A 14,184-nucleotide genomic window follows, 5' to 3' on the forward strand; every position below is an offset into this window, starting at 1 on the left:
CTTTTGTTCATCAAAGGATGCTATCAAGAAAATCAAGGCAACACTCAAAGTTGGAGGGATTATTTATAAACCATGTTTCAGATTGAGTCTAATATCCACCATATGCAAAATACTCTTTACAATTCAGTGTGAAAAAGGACTAACCCAATTTGTTAAATGGGTGAAAGATGGGAGTAATCATTTGTCCAAGTAGTGTATATAAATGATCAGTAAGCACAGAGAAAGATATTTGGCATTATTAGTTATTAGGAAAATACAATTCAGGATGAGAGAAGTAGCCACTTCACTCCCACTGGGAAAATTATTATCCAGAAAATGGAAAAGAAGTGTTAGCATGGTGTACAAAAGTTGGAGCCCTCCTGTGTTTTTGGTGGAATTGTAAAATAGTATACCTGCTTTGGAAAACAGTCTGGCAGTTCCTCAAAACATTAAACAGCGTATGTGTAACAGTACCACTCTGGGTAGAGCTGAATACATGTCTGCATAAAAACGTGTTAGAGAATGTTCACAGCAGCATTATTCATAATAGCCAAAAAATGGAAGCAAATCACATGTTCATCTACTGATAAGTGAAGAAAATATACTTATAAAGTGACGTATTATCCAACCGTAAAAACGGTAAAATACTGATTCATGATACTGAACGGATGAACCTGGAAAATATGCTAAATGAAAGGCCGTACACAAAGGGCCACATGTTATATGGTTCCATTTATATAAAATGTCCAGAATAGGCAAGTCCTCAGACAGAAAGTATTCTAATGGCAAAGGCTAAGAGGAGCGTGCTAATGAGTATGACATTTGTGGAGTGGTGAAAGTATTCTGATATTAGTGGTGAAGACTGTGCACTTCTGTGAATATACTAAAAGCCAGTGAGTTATTTAAAAACACAGACCAAAAATGGGAGACAATCTGAGCATTACTAAGGATAATAAAACAGATTGAAGTACGCCGGTGTTTAAATCTCAAGTTATAAGACATCTGTGGGTTAGAAGTTTTGCGCGCGCAGGCTTCTGTGTTGAAATTTAACCCCAATTGTAAGTCATTAAGAAGGTGGAAACCACAGTTACGGTATATGGGGGTGGTGCCTTTGGGAGGTAATGAGGATTAGATTGGGTAAATAGGGTGGAGCTCCGCGATTGAATCCTGGTGGCTTTGTAAGAGAAGGCAGAGACAACAGATGTCTAGAGGTTGTGCTCCCTCTTACACGTGCTGCTCACATCAGCCTCTCAGCCTAACATCTCCAGAACCAAGAACCAGAATAGCCTCCTCCTTGTAAAGTAGCCTGTCTCAGCTGTTTCATTACAGTAACTTAAAACAGGCGACTACATCATCAAAATGTATAAAACCTAATAACTGTTCTGAAGACTGTTAGTAAAAAGGGAAGAGTTAAACATCCTGCCTTTCAATGAATTGTATCTCAGGTTATACAGAAACTGTTCGTGCCCCAGGGCAGCCACACGTGATATGAAGAAATGCCTGTGTCCAGAAGTAGATACTTTTAAGCACAGAAGGAATAATGAGAGTTTAAAAAGTACCTTTTGCAGTCGTGATCTAAGCAATGATCGGCAATAACTGCAAATATCAGTGAAAAGAGAAAAACAGATATCTGACGCTGTGGATTCTTAGCAGAACAAAACTTGAATATGATGAGCGTCTATGTCATACTACCAAATGACAGAAAATATGGGACAAAGAGCATGCTGAGTAATACCATAGGAATTCAGTCAGCAAAAATCGAACTCTGGGAAACTCTGTAGACAAAAAATAAAACTGTAAGTTACAGGGAAAAAAGATCTATAGATTCAAAGACATTTAAGAGATATCTAACACTTGCCATGCATGGACCATATTTGGAACTTAAGTTGAAAAATTGTTTAGTGTTATTATAAAATAACATTTACAGTTCAACTAGAAAAATTGGGACCACTAAACTAAATAATTTCTGAAATTTAATATTATCTTTTGATAAAGTAATATTGACGAGAATATATTTTAGAGATAACATGTATAATTTACAGATAAAATTATATGATGTCTTGAATTTGCTTTAAATCATGGTGGAAGGATGTAACTGTTAAAAGGGAAACATGAGTATTTGAGAATGAACTATTCAGTATCTTGCTTGTGTATGCTAATCACACATCTATGCATGTGCTGAAATTCATGAAACTGACAAAGGAAAAAAAATAAATTCATTGATGTCTTAATTTAAAAAATAAAATTTTAAAATCCATATTATAAAGAGAATGAGTAGAGGAACAAATGATAGGCCATGATTACTTCATACAGTATTTAGAGCTGGTTGTTGGCACGGGGGTATTCATTACACTGTTCTGTGTACATTTATAATTATTTATAATCCAATGTATTGATTGTACCCTTTTTTTTTTTGAATCAGGACTCGAACTCAGGACCTTGCGCTTGCCAGGCAGGTGCTTGTGCCGCTGAGCTATATTCCCAGCCCCTATAATACAATGTAAAGCTTGGAACATTTGAAATTGTAGATGGAAGACTTAGGAAAATAACTTTGAAGATGTCCTGGTATTGCAGACTTACTTAGTGCAGCAATAATTGAAATATAATTGGACAAAATTATAGACAAATGCAAATATTATTACATATGTAAAGCAGCTGTCAAAGGTGTTTGGGGTTTTTTGGGTTTTGAGTTTTGGGGGATTTTTTTCACTTTTATTTATTTATTTTATTTTTTAGGATGAGAGAGGCTGCAAGAAAAATAGAAGAAAGGCATTTTTCCAACCATGCAACACATGTTGAATTTCTCCCTGTTGAGTGGAGGTCAAAACTTACTCTTGATGGAGGTATATTCTGTTTTAAAATTGAATGATTTAGCCAATAGCAAACTTTTTCCAAAGTAAATGTAGAAAATTTTAGAAACACGTTTTACCCAGTAGGAACAGAGTGTCTTCAATTTCATTGTCTTGGGGTATGCTGTTTGTTTTAGATTATTCTACACTTGGTAACTGATAGTCCTGTGGGGGAAAAGGGGGAAAAGTGATCCTTGCTTTAAGTGGCGGGTAGATCAAAGACATAATAATATATAAAAGCAAAGGCCAAATCATTTGAGAGAAAATACTGAAGAGAGCACGTTTATGAACTCAGAGTAGGAAAAGATTTCTTAAAACATCAAAACCTAATTAAAGAGTAAAGTGGGTAAATTTCATTAGGTTAAAATTAAGGACCTCACTCAGGCATGATGGTGCATGCCTGTAATCTCAGCCGCTTAGGAGGCTGAGGCAGTGTGGTCACAAGTTCAAATTCAGCCTGGGTGATTTAGCAAGGCCGTGTCTCAAAATTAAAATTGCAAAGGGCAGGGGGAAAGGTGTGACTCAGTGGTAGAGCACTTGCCTAGCACAAACAAGACCCTGAGTTCCATCTCCAGTGCCACAAAAAACAAAACAACAACAACAAAAAGAAACTCTTTATCAGTAGATCGTAGACCACGAAGGACTGGAAGGTAAACCACACTTTGGGGGAAAATGTTGCAACAAAGCAACACATGGAGCCATCAATCCCGAGTAAAGAGGAGGGAAGTGCATACAGTGTACTGCAGACATGTTGTGCGGCCTGTGGACGGCTGTGCTAGTTTCTGTACATCTTTGAAAAGACTTCTATTCTTGTCCTTGCATTTCAGCCCTTATTTTATTGTACTAAGGTATAAGATAAAATAACCTAGGCTAGTGCAGTGAAAAATTGGAGGATTAAAAAAATTTGCAGTTAATTAAAATTGTAAGCCTTCTCCACCTCCTTGTACTTTCAAGGGTTAATACAGCAGCTCTTGTTTATCATTCTATTTTAATTTGTTGCTGATTTCCTGTTAGTGATATCAGGCTCTCCACATGGGTATTACCAGCCCCAATATCCATGAATCTAAAAAAAATTGATAGCTTTCCTTCGCCTGTGCTTTAATGTTCCTTTCTTTGCATGTTCCCTTTTGTCTTTTACTGTTTTTATTGCAGTCGTTTGCGGGAAGGCCCACTAGAGCCAAAGCTGGCCTTAAACATTTAAATGTTAAATTATTTTAAGAAATACAATTTTTTTTCTCAGTCCCCAGAGTAAGGATCTTAAGTAAATTCAATTTTGTTTTGTTTTTGTAGACACTGTTGATTCCATTACTCCTGACAAAGTACGAGGTTTAAGGGACATGCTGAACAGCAGCGCAATGGACATAATGTATTACACTAGCCCACTTTATAGAGATGAAGTAAGTAGCATGATTATCTTGTTGCTGAAAGGTATGTTTTACAGGGATAGCATACAAATTCCTTGAAGTTTAACATCTTACGTTCTTTTCTAAAAGCAGAGAAGTTACAGGACTCTGCTAATATATATAAATAGCATATATTTAGTAGTGAATTTGATGATCAGACTGGACATTGGGACCTTTAATAAAATGGATGATTTCATGAGTGGGGTATGGGTTAGAAAATAGTTCTCTGAAAAATACTGGCTTTTATAAATCCCATTAATTGCATTCCTAATTTTGTTGTCCTCACAAAAGAGTTTTAGACACTTAGAATTGTCCTTCGTATTACTGTATGTGATAGACTTTTATTACCTCGCTTCAGTAATGATTCAGAGTTCTCAAAAGAACAGGCGCATCACGCAGAGACAGAAGAGGGTGAGGGGTGAAGGTTTCCTCGGTGGGTGGGAAAATCCCCACCAATGGTGTCCTTTAGTTTTATTAAAAAGTAGGTGTTTCATAAGAATACATGTTGGTTGCCTAACATGCATTAGCTTGTCCAGTCCTCATCAGAACCCTATGAAGGAGGTGCCGTTAGTGTCCTGGCAAGGAGCGAAGACACTAATGCCGGGAGGGGAGGGACCTACCGCAGTGGCTCACCTGATAAGTGACGGTGCCGGGACCGAGGCGGGGTGGAGCACCACAGCCTGTCTGCTCTACATTCCTCTCTCCCGTGTTCCCAAGGCCGCTGTGGGGGCCGCCGGCTGGGCACTTTACTTTGCTAGGCCGTGCGTTTAAGCAGTGCGGGGACACCTGCTGTGTACCGCATGCTGGCTGCCCTCGGCCCACGTTACTGTAAACTGCTGACCTCCGTTAGTGGAGCAGCAGGGAGAATATGTATAGGTGGATGAAAGTAAAATCAGTTGCTTTGGTAAAATTCCTTTATGAGAATCAGGTAAGATCTGACAGTATATACCCAGATGAGCTGGTAAAATGTGTTCCAAAGTAAGGAAATTATTTACATGTTTATTGAATTTATTATGTATATGATACTGTAGTAAACCAGGAGTCCTTGCCCTCAAAAAAGTTTAAAACAGTGCCGTGTAGTACATGTACACACATTCGTGAAATGTGCCTGAAGAAAAGAAATCCATGGGAATCTTTGAAATTGTTCTTAACCCTTTGAGAAAACTATTTTAGGCTTCTTTTTATCATATTTAAGGTAAATTTGTATTTGTATTTACCCTTAATCGTAACTATTCCATTTGTTCCTAAAAACTATGCAATAGGAATTGTTGAATGCAAATTATATACAGATTGTAGGCACAGGCTACTTGATTGCAGTCCCACAGTAGCACTACTTTTTGTGATTTCTACATCTGCAGAATGGATGCTGGATTCTGACAGTAACCACCCTGCAGGAGGGTCTTGTAAGGAGGAACTGAGACATTGCTTCTCTTAGCTTGCAGCGGACAGCAGTCCGTCCGTAGGAGCGGTTACTCCAGCTACTGTAATGTCAGGTCCTTACAGTTGCTGACTCCTGAGTGGAATCCCCAGGGAGGAAGCAGGCCAGTTGCTGTCGGCAGAAGCCTCTGCTTTCGTAGGAGAAGGAAGTGTTTGATGTTTCCGTGGGACTGTTCTTTTTATCCGTGTTTTTAATCTAAAAATATTTGTGACTTCAGAAAACTTAAATTGGAATGGACCCTGGCAGTAGAATTTAATATATATACTTTCAAGATTATGTAAAAGTCACAGATTTTTTGAAATGTCATGGTGCTGAAATGAGATTGTCCAGAGAGGGAATGTAAGATGTGGAGAGAAAAGGGTCCCAGTCAGATCGAGGAAGGAGCATCAGGCAGCGCGCAGGCAGGTGCAGAAGGACACACGGAGCAGGGTCAGAGAGGTGAGAAGGTCGTCAGCTGAGAGTGACAGCCTCAGAGAGAGGAAATTGCACCCATTTTTGGAAAGGGCGAAAGGGGAAGAGAAGTGCTGTGCAGATGCCGAGAGTAAGAGCGGACTGCTCAGAGCTCCAGAGTTGGGGGAGGGAGGGAGCGTGCGGAGAGTCAGGGCTGGACTGCGGCTGCGGTGGGACCTCGAGGGTCGCTCGCTCGTGCTTCAGGCGGTGACTGTCCCGCAGGTGGCCGGGCAGAGCTCAGAAGCTGTAGGGCTGCATGTGGGAGACCTTCGCCGTGCCAGTTGAAGTTTCAACCAGAGTTGTTTCCATGAATCAGAATTTGACCCTGGTAACTGGTAAGGACTTTGGCCAGAAGACAATTTTAAAACATTTGCCACTGCAGTCAGAGCCTCTGCAGGCTACCTTTCAAAGACAGCGCCTTTTCTTCAGTTTCAGCATCAGAACGGCAGAGCTCAGAGGCCTGCCTTTGACCAACTTGAGAATTTAAGAATTGCTTCCCAAAATGTCGGAAAACCGTTCAGCCCACTTCAAAAGGAATGTGCAGGGCCTCTTCGCTCGCTGGGGTCTGTACTGTCCTCAGCAAAATCCTTCCTCCAGAGCTCTTCATTGTTGATGGTGATTGGTTTTCTCCCTGTTTCTGAGGAGATTTAGAACTTTGTCCCATTCAAGGTTTATACATTAGGCTGTGGATTAATTTAAAGTGTTGTACATAGTTGGCAAAACGTACTAACAATTCCAAACTTACTCTAGTCAGCAAAAAAAATTATATAAACTATTGGCTTTATCCCTTCTAAAACTGTTGTTTTGCCAGATACAGTGGCACACACCTGTAGTCCCAGCACTCTGAGACTGAGGCAGGAGGATCACAAGTTCGAGCCCAGCCAGGGTTACTTAGTCACTTAGCAAGAGCCTGTCTCAAAAATGAAAACTTTTTAAAAGCTCAGTAGCTTAGAGTAAAGGCCCCAAGTTCAGTCCCTAGTGCTGCAAAGTAAATAAATTCTATTGGGTTCTCCTTATTAGAAGCATAGATTATTGATATTTCACAGAATGAATAAAGATGTCCAGCGGAGCTGCTCTGCACTGCCCAAAGAAATCCATTTCTGATTTTATTTATTCACAGTCATCCCTTGATACCATTCAGCTTCTACCTGTGGACAGAAATATATTTGGTTGGTTGGTTACCATAGAAACTCCTATTGGCCATCTCATTGGAGTTTTCTCCTTTCTTTCTATGCCAGTATTTTGTGAGGTTTGCATTAATCTGAGTGGACAGTGAGAAACGAAAAGAGAAGAAATATATGGCCAGTTCTGCCATACTTCCATCATTTTGTATTCTGCTGTAAACGTTTGTCCCTAACACAGACCCTTCAGCATTCCACAATGTATATATTATTTAGTTACCAACTGAGATCCAGATGTAGCCGTCCTATAAGCACTTCAAACGGTCCTTTATCTCTTCCACCCGGTGTAAACTTGTTAGAAGGAAAAGTGAAATAGCAAGATGTGGAAGAAAGGTGCACCTGCATGGGGTTCTGCTGACGGTTGGTTAGAGGACAGTTTGAGACCAGGGAGATGAAGTGAAAACAGAGCCAAGAAACGCTATTACAGAAGAGGCATATAGTGCCCTCCCGCTACACGGAAGAAATAGACAGCATGTGCTCCACAGCCCACAGAACTAGTCTCGGTTTGAAATAAAGAACACACTTACCTCCTAGGCACCTCAAAGTGAGCAATGACTTCACTATATTCTGTACTTGTCTTGCTGATACTTCATGTCCCAAAAGGTAAGAGAAGGTACCAGAGAATTATTATTCTGGACCTAGGAGCTGGGGATTTAGCTCAGTGGTGCAGTGCCTGCCTGGCAAGCGTGAGGTCCTGAGTTCAATTCCTAGTAGACCACCCATCCCGCCACCAAAAAAAAAGGAAGCTATTCTGTACCTAATTCTGTCCGGGAAGGAAGGCCTGTTTGGGTCATGTTAACTTCATGTTTGGTTCACAATAACCCCAAAATAACTAGGTAATTGTTAGTAATTACTATAAAGAGTTTATTAGAATTTTCAGTACTTATATAGATAATATAAGAATGGATTATAAATCATTTAAAAATACTATATCATATCAATTATAAATAGATAAATAAATAGGAGAAGGGAAGTTCTTTGCTTACAGCAGAATGCTGAAGACTAACTGGAAGGGATTTTGGGGTTGGAAAATCATTTTACAAACATGGTTGTAGGACCACGTTAGAGAAGACAGCAAGACTTACCAATGGATACCAAATTATCAAGGAGCAGGATATTTGTATGATCTTAAAATGTGTCCCCACAGATCATTCATTAGTTTAAGAAAAAGAAACAGGAAAAACCCCACTTCCCCATCCCTATCCTGGGTGTCCCTAAGGGACAGATGGACACTGTGTGCCTCCTGAATACGGTACCTGGAGGAGGACCTAGCCTCGCCTGTGCAGTACTCTAATTGTGAGGAAACATCAAAGAAACACAGAGCGAGGACATTGTGGTTAAAAGTAACAGTGGGACTGTATCCACATCAAAGGCAAAAATGGCTGTGGAGAGGGGTCCAGATTAAAAGAGGGTGAAGACACGGGATAGCTAAATAACATCGGTAGCCCATGCTAGGCTGTAAGCAGCGGGGATTTGGGGGTGGGGGGGTGGGGGGGATGAGACTGACAGCACTGGAATGTGGATGGTGGACTGGTTAGACTACTTCGCTGGTGTGAATTTAAGAAGCTGGTAACTATCCTAGGATTATTCCTGGTTTTAAGAAATATACAATGACATATTCACGGGTAAAAAACATGACGTGTAATATATCCTCAAGTGGTTTCTAAGCCATCAGGAATGTGCACTTATGTGTATTACAAAAACAGAGAACAAATGACAAAGCAAATGGGATAAAATACGAACAGTTTGAATCTAAATAAATGAAGTATGTGTCATCTTTATACTATTTTTATTTTGTAACATTTTATAAATTGGAAATTATTTTGAAATGAAAAGGAAACAGGAAAAAGTCGTTCTCCAGTTTCCTCCCCAGGGATTCTGATCCACTGGGACCACAGGGAGTTTGGGAAGCACGGCATGTGAGAGCGAAAGCGTACATAGTAAGAGGTAAACAAAGTGGTTCTCGTTTTTTAAAAACGGATTTTGCAGATTAAAATCCACTTAACGTGAAGTTAACGTGCATCGGCACCCTAGAGTATTATTTCAAAGTACACATTTCCTTGGGGACTAGTGACCAGGACTAAGTCATACCTGGCGAGTGAACCATGTTTGGTCTATTTGATAGGAATTTGAAAAAAGCCATTTTTTTCACTCTCCAAAGTAAAATAAGGACCAGTGAGTACAAAATACAGGAGAGAAGCCAGGCTTGGTGGTGCAGACCTGTAATCCTAGCACTGGGGAGGCTGAACCAGGAGGATTGCTGCGAGTTCAAGGCCAGCCTGGGCTGCACAGTGAATTGAAGGACAGCCTGCACTACATAGCAAGACCCTGTCTCAAAAAAAACCAGGAGGAATCAGAATTGTTTCCTGTAATGAGCTGTGTAGTAACGAAACTGCCTTTAAAACAGACGGGAATGGACACGGGCTTTAAAATTACTCCAGCGAGGGGTGTAGCTCGTGCTTAGCGTGTGTGAGGCCCTGAGTTCATCCCCAGACCCGCAGAGATACTGAATTAACATAAAATGAGCTAAATCCCTAAGAGTAAAGATACTGCGCTACCACAAACCAGAGGCTTCTGCAAGGACTTCACCTTCACAGAAGTTGAAATAGATCTTCTCTGTGCACGCTTTAACTCTAAGGTTGAGATGCTCGTGAGAAGGCCCCTCAATAGTGATTTGCTAATAATCACAGAAAAGCCACGGCTCAGGAATAAGTTTTGTGAATCAGTCAAAACACATCTTAGAATCAGGAAAAAAGCAACCAAAAAACAAAGCTTAATTCTAGACTATCAAAAGTAAGGGGTTAAATAACCCTTAGTTACTTGTGGGCTAATCAGGCCCACAATTTCCCAAGCGACTGGACAGGGAAGGCTTAAATAAATGAGACAATGGCAGTGATTTCAGGGCTCCAGGAGGGACTAACTCTCTTACACCTTCGAAACTCTCTGAGTTTAGACAAAGACTTCTCTAGGCAGTCCGTATTTATTTGGTTTACAAACAAAGGAGGAGAATACTCAAGAGAACTGCGGGAATCTGGGCAGGACTTTTCCAAGTAATACATTATGTTAATTTAGGAGAACTATGTTATCTCCAGGAAGGCCTTCACAGCAGGGGTGAGATGCTTGCAGCTGCAGTCTCCTTATAGTTAATTGGGATTGGAACCAAACAGCTTCAGCTGTGGCCTTACCTTGTCCTTTGAGGTGTCACAGCTTCACAGGCCAATACAGGCCTCAGGATGACCAGTGACTCACAGAAGTTTACTTACTATGAGTCCACTGCCCGTCTTCAGACAAGGTGCCTAAGCTTCAGACAATTGACAAGTAAACACGGAAAGCCAATTGGTTAATATTAAATCCTGCTCAGAACCACTTTGTAGTGGCCTTCAACCCTAAGTAAAGTAACAAGAGAAATTCAGAACTGTACATCTAAACTCTCTTTTGAAAGACTTAAAGATGAAGAATTACAGAGAGAGCATTATTGGCCATATCTGCCATGACCCTATCTTGTCATTGTTGTTTGACTCATGTATATTAGGCGAAACTTCTTTTTCTCATGAAAACTTCCTGAAGCAAGGCAAAGGACAAAGGATTAATTCTATTCCTCAGCCGTATTTGCGTTTGGGCTCTCTCTTGAAACTGCTTGTATTTTTGTTTCCCCTTGATTTTCTTCATAAAATTTAGCTCGTGAGTGCTGGTTGTGAAAATTTGAAACTTTTAAATTTTTTAAAAGCTATTCCATACCCGCTGGGTAAAAGATTCAGCAGTGTTAGATAATGCAGACCTAAGAAAGATCACAGAGCGTATAGTTATGGCTCACATGTCCCGAATGCGTAGACTTGGGATCCTCACTGGAAGGGAGTAGGAGAAGGGGAGGGGGGAATCCCAGAGAAAGTTTTCTGGCTACACCACAGAAGTGAGTTTCTCTTTTTGCTGTTGAGCGGCTGAGTTATGAGGTGTGTGTAGCCATGTAAAAAGAGCCATGTAGCTTTTAAAGTCATAAACAGATGCTCCTGTTCATATAACCTATAGGCAAAAATAACAAAATACTACCCCGTCTAGATACATTCTAATAAGCAGATAGAACAGCCATCTGTAGGGTACTACCAAAGCAGGTGAAATATGAGCTCTTCAGAAACTCTCCATGCTCCATAGGGCAATACTTCACTGTCGCATAGACGTTCCCTGTCTTAGCGCTTTCCCTTGTCCGTCATCCGTGTGGGTGATTGCCACACAATGAGGTAGGTAGTATAGTAGGGATGCTTTCAATTTGAACACAGAGTAGGTTGATACAGTGATTACCTTTTTTTATTTTTAAATTTTAATTTGGAGGTTGGTATGTGAAAACATAAAGGTTAGAAACTTTTTGCCAGAATACTAAAGTATATACACTTCTTAGTGCTTCTAAATTTACATAATACACATCTTAGAAGCAGGGCCTTCCAGAGTAAAAACTGTGGGGCTGAGGGGCGTAGCTCAGGGGTCACACTCTTGGCTAGTGTGCACAAAGCCCTGGGTTCTGTCCCCAGCCTATCTCTCGCTCGCTCTCTCTTACACACACACACACACACACACACACACACACACTATAAAGTATAACTTCTAAACGAGTTTATTTTGTGTACACATTAAGTTTTTCAACACCTCCTTCATATGAATTGTAAATGAGGAAAATTACACAATGATAAGGATCATTGGTATTCTGGATGCAAGCCACATCCAAAGCATTACATTACAGCTCCCTTTGAGGAGAGCCATGTAGTTTTGTGTCACTGCATACTTCCTAAGCTGCGTTAACTATATATGACTACCCCAAATCTTAGGAGGTTTTTATGTGTACTTGCCACTAAATTAGTAGCTGCTAAATTGTAGTCCCCAGGCCAGCAACGTGCAGTTTCTGGGAACTTGTCACAAATGTAAATACAAATTTCCAGGCCCCGTGTCAGCGCTTCTGAGTCAGGAGCTCTGGAGTGGAGCCCAGTAATTGTATATTGCAAGCCCTCCAGTGACGCTGTGCGTGTTGGAAACTGGAGAACCATTGCACTAACGCATGGAATTCTTTTTCCTTTCCTGAGGGGAAAAAATAAAACATCCAATGACAGTAAACTTTGTGTATTCCACCTTCAGAAAGGGCACCTTATCCTGCCATAGGCTGCCAGCTCATCTTCTCGTTCTTCCTTGGTTGAGCCTAAAGATTCCAGTGACTTCCACTTTACGTCAGCAGGTCAAGAACCTGAGTGAGAGTTGCTGAGGGCTAGTTGTCTCTTGAGATGCGATAACAAGATCGAATGTAGAAGCAATGAATGATCTTTGTATGTCAGAGTGGCAGCTGGCCTATTAAGCAGTAGTGATAAGAGAAATTGAGTTACCAGGCAGAAAATTTATAATCAATTAAAATTAACAGTAGGAAGACAGTAAAAGTAGTAGATCAACATCAGCTTTTTCTTCAGTCATGCAATGGATTTATCTTACATTACCTAAGGTGTAATACGTGTACGTGTCATAAACTCGGCACTTTCTAAGTTTTACTACAGTTGAAAACCACAAGGTACAAAAATTTAGAATTGCCTGTGAGTAGGTTGCAATGAAGAAATTTCCAGGGGTCTTTAGACACGTTACTGAACTTTGCACGGAACTTTTTCCTTAGTGTCTAGGACTGGTGACTCCTAGTTGCCTTAAGGGCTATGACAGGAACTGTGTGGGTAATGTAATGCCTCTGTACTCCGTAGTGATAATGTGGACTGTAAATCCTACCTACGCCTTCATTGCTGAATTAATCCTAGCAACCTAGGTATATTTACTCAGTAATGTTCATCTTCTTAAATACATTTGAGTTGAGAAACCAGGTTTATAGTGCTCAGTGATAACTCTAATATGGTAATATTTTCTTATTTCAAACAGCTAGTTAAAGGCCTTCAGCAAGAGCTCAATCGATTATATTCCCTTTTCTGTTCTCGGAATCCAGACTTTGAAGAAAAAGGGGGTAAAGTCTCAATAGTGTCCCACTCCTTGGGGTGTGTAATCACTTATGACATAATGACTGGCTGGAACCCAGTTCGACTGTACGAGCAGCTGCTGCAGAAGGAGGAAGAGCTGCCGGACGAGCGGTGGATGAGCTATGAAGAACGGCATCTCCTGGACGAGCTCTATATAACGAAACGACGGTGAGCGGGCCTCGTCCTGGACAGAACCCGCAAGTCTTCATGGAGTTCTTAGACCCGTTGGGAGAAAGCTTTAAGATTTTCACGATTTAAAAAGGATTCTACATTGTTGAGGATAAGAAGATTGCTAATAACATGCCCAACCAAGCTAGAAGCTATTTGTTGATTTTTGTGCTAATTCCATCCATTTTCCTGCAATACAGAGTAGTTTTGTTATCTTTGTTTCCTCTGCCTTTCCTTACTGCGTGTTAGGAGTGAGATCTAAAATGCGGTACGAGGGGAATCAGTGCACAGAACCCTTGTGGAAATGTTGACCAATTTGTATTCTTTCCTTGTCTTACGCATCTGCAGGAGGAGACCTCTACACTTCTCTTTTAAATACAGGGTCTCGCCAGGCGTGGTGGCGCACATCTGTAATCCCAGCAGTTAAGAGGCTGAGGCAGGAGGATCATTGTGAGTTCGAGACCAGCCTGGGCTACAAAGTGAGCTCAAGACCAGCCTGAACTGCGTAGCGAGACCTTGTCTCAAAAAGAAAAAAATAAATAACTAAATAAAGACAGGGTCTCTCACTTTAGTGCCCAGGCTGGCTTCAAACTCCTGGGCTCAAGTGTTTCTACTGTCTCAGCCTCTGGAAGAGCCAGGAGTACAGGCATGCAGCTCCCATCTTTTAAAACTTGATTTTTCTTGACAAATGAATTTTTTATATATAGTATTATGAAAACATAATTA

At 40.7% G+C, this 14,184-nt stretch overlaps 1 protein-coding gene across 2 annotated transcripts in view; it reads left to right on the plus strand.

Annotated features, from left to right (window-relative positions):
• Ddhd1 (DDHD domain containing 1) overlaps positions 1-14,184 on the plus strand; it is a gene marked incomplete at its 5' end in the record, with an annotated part of 74,305 nt that overhangs the window by 44,272 nt on the left and 15,849 nt on the right. For both annotated transcript variants that reach the window (XM_005376772.2, XM_013510321.1), the window contains 3 exon segments: positions 2,716-2,822; positions 4,119-4,225; positions 13,196-13,458. In XM_005376772.2, the coding sequence (XP_005376829.1) occupies positions 2,716-2,822; positions 4,119-4,225; positions 13,196-13,458 (477 nt within the window).

This window comes from Chinchilla lanigera, unplaced genomic scaffold, assembly GCF_000276665.1.
Source record: "Chinchilla lanigera isolate Chin_1 unplaced genomic scaffold, ChiLan1.0 scaffold00008, whole genome shotgun sequence".
NCBI classification, from domain to species: Eukaryota; Metazoa; Chordata; class Mammalia; order Rodentia; family Chinchillidae; genus Chinchilla; species Chinchilla lanigera.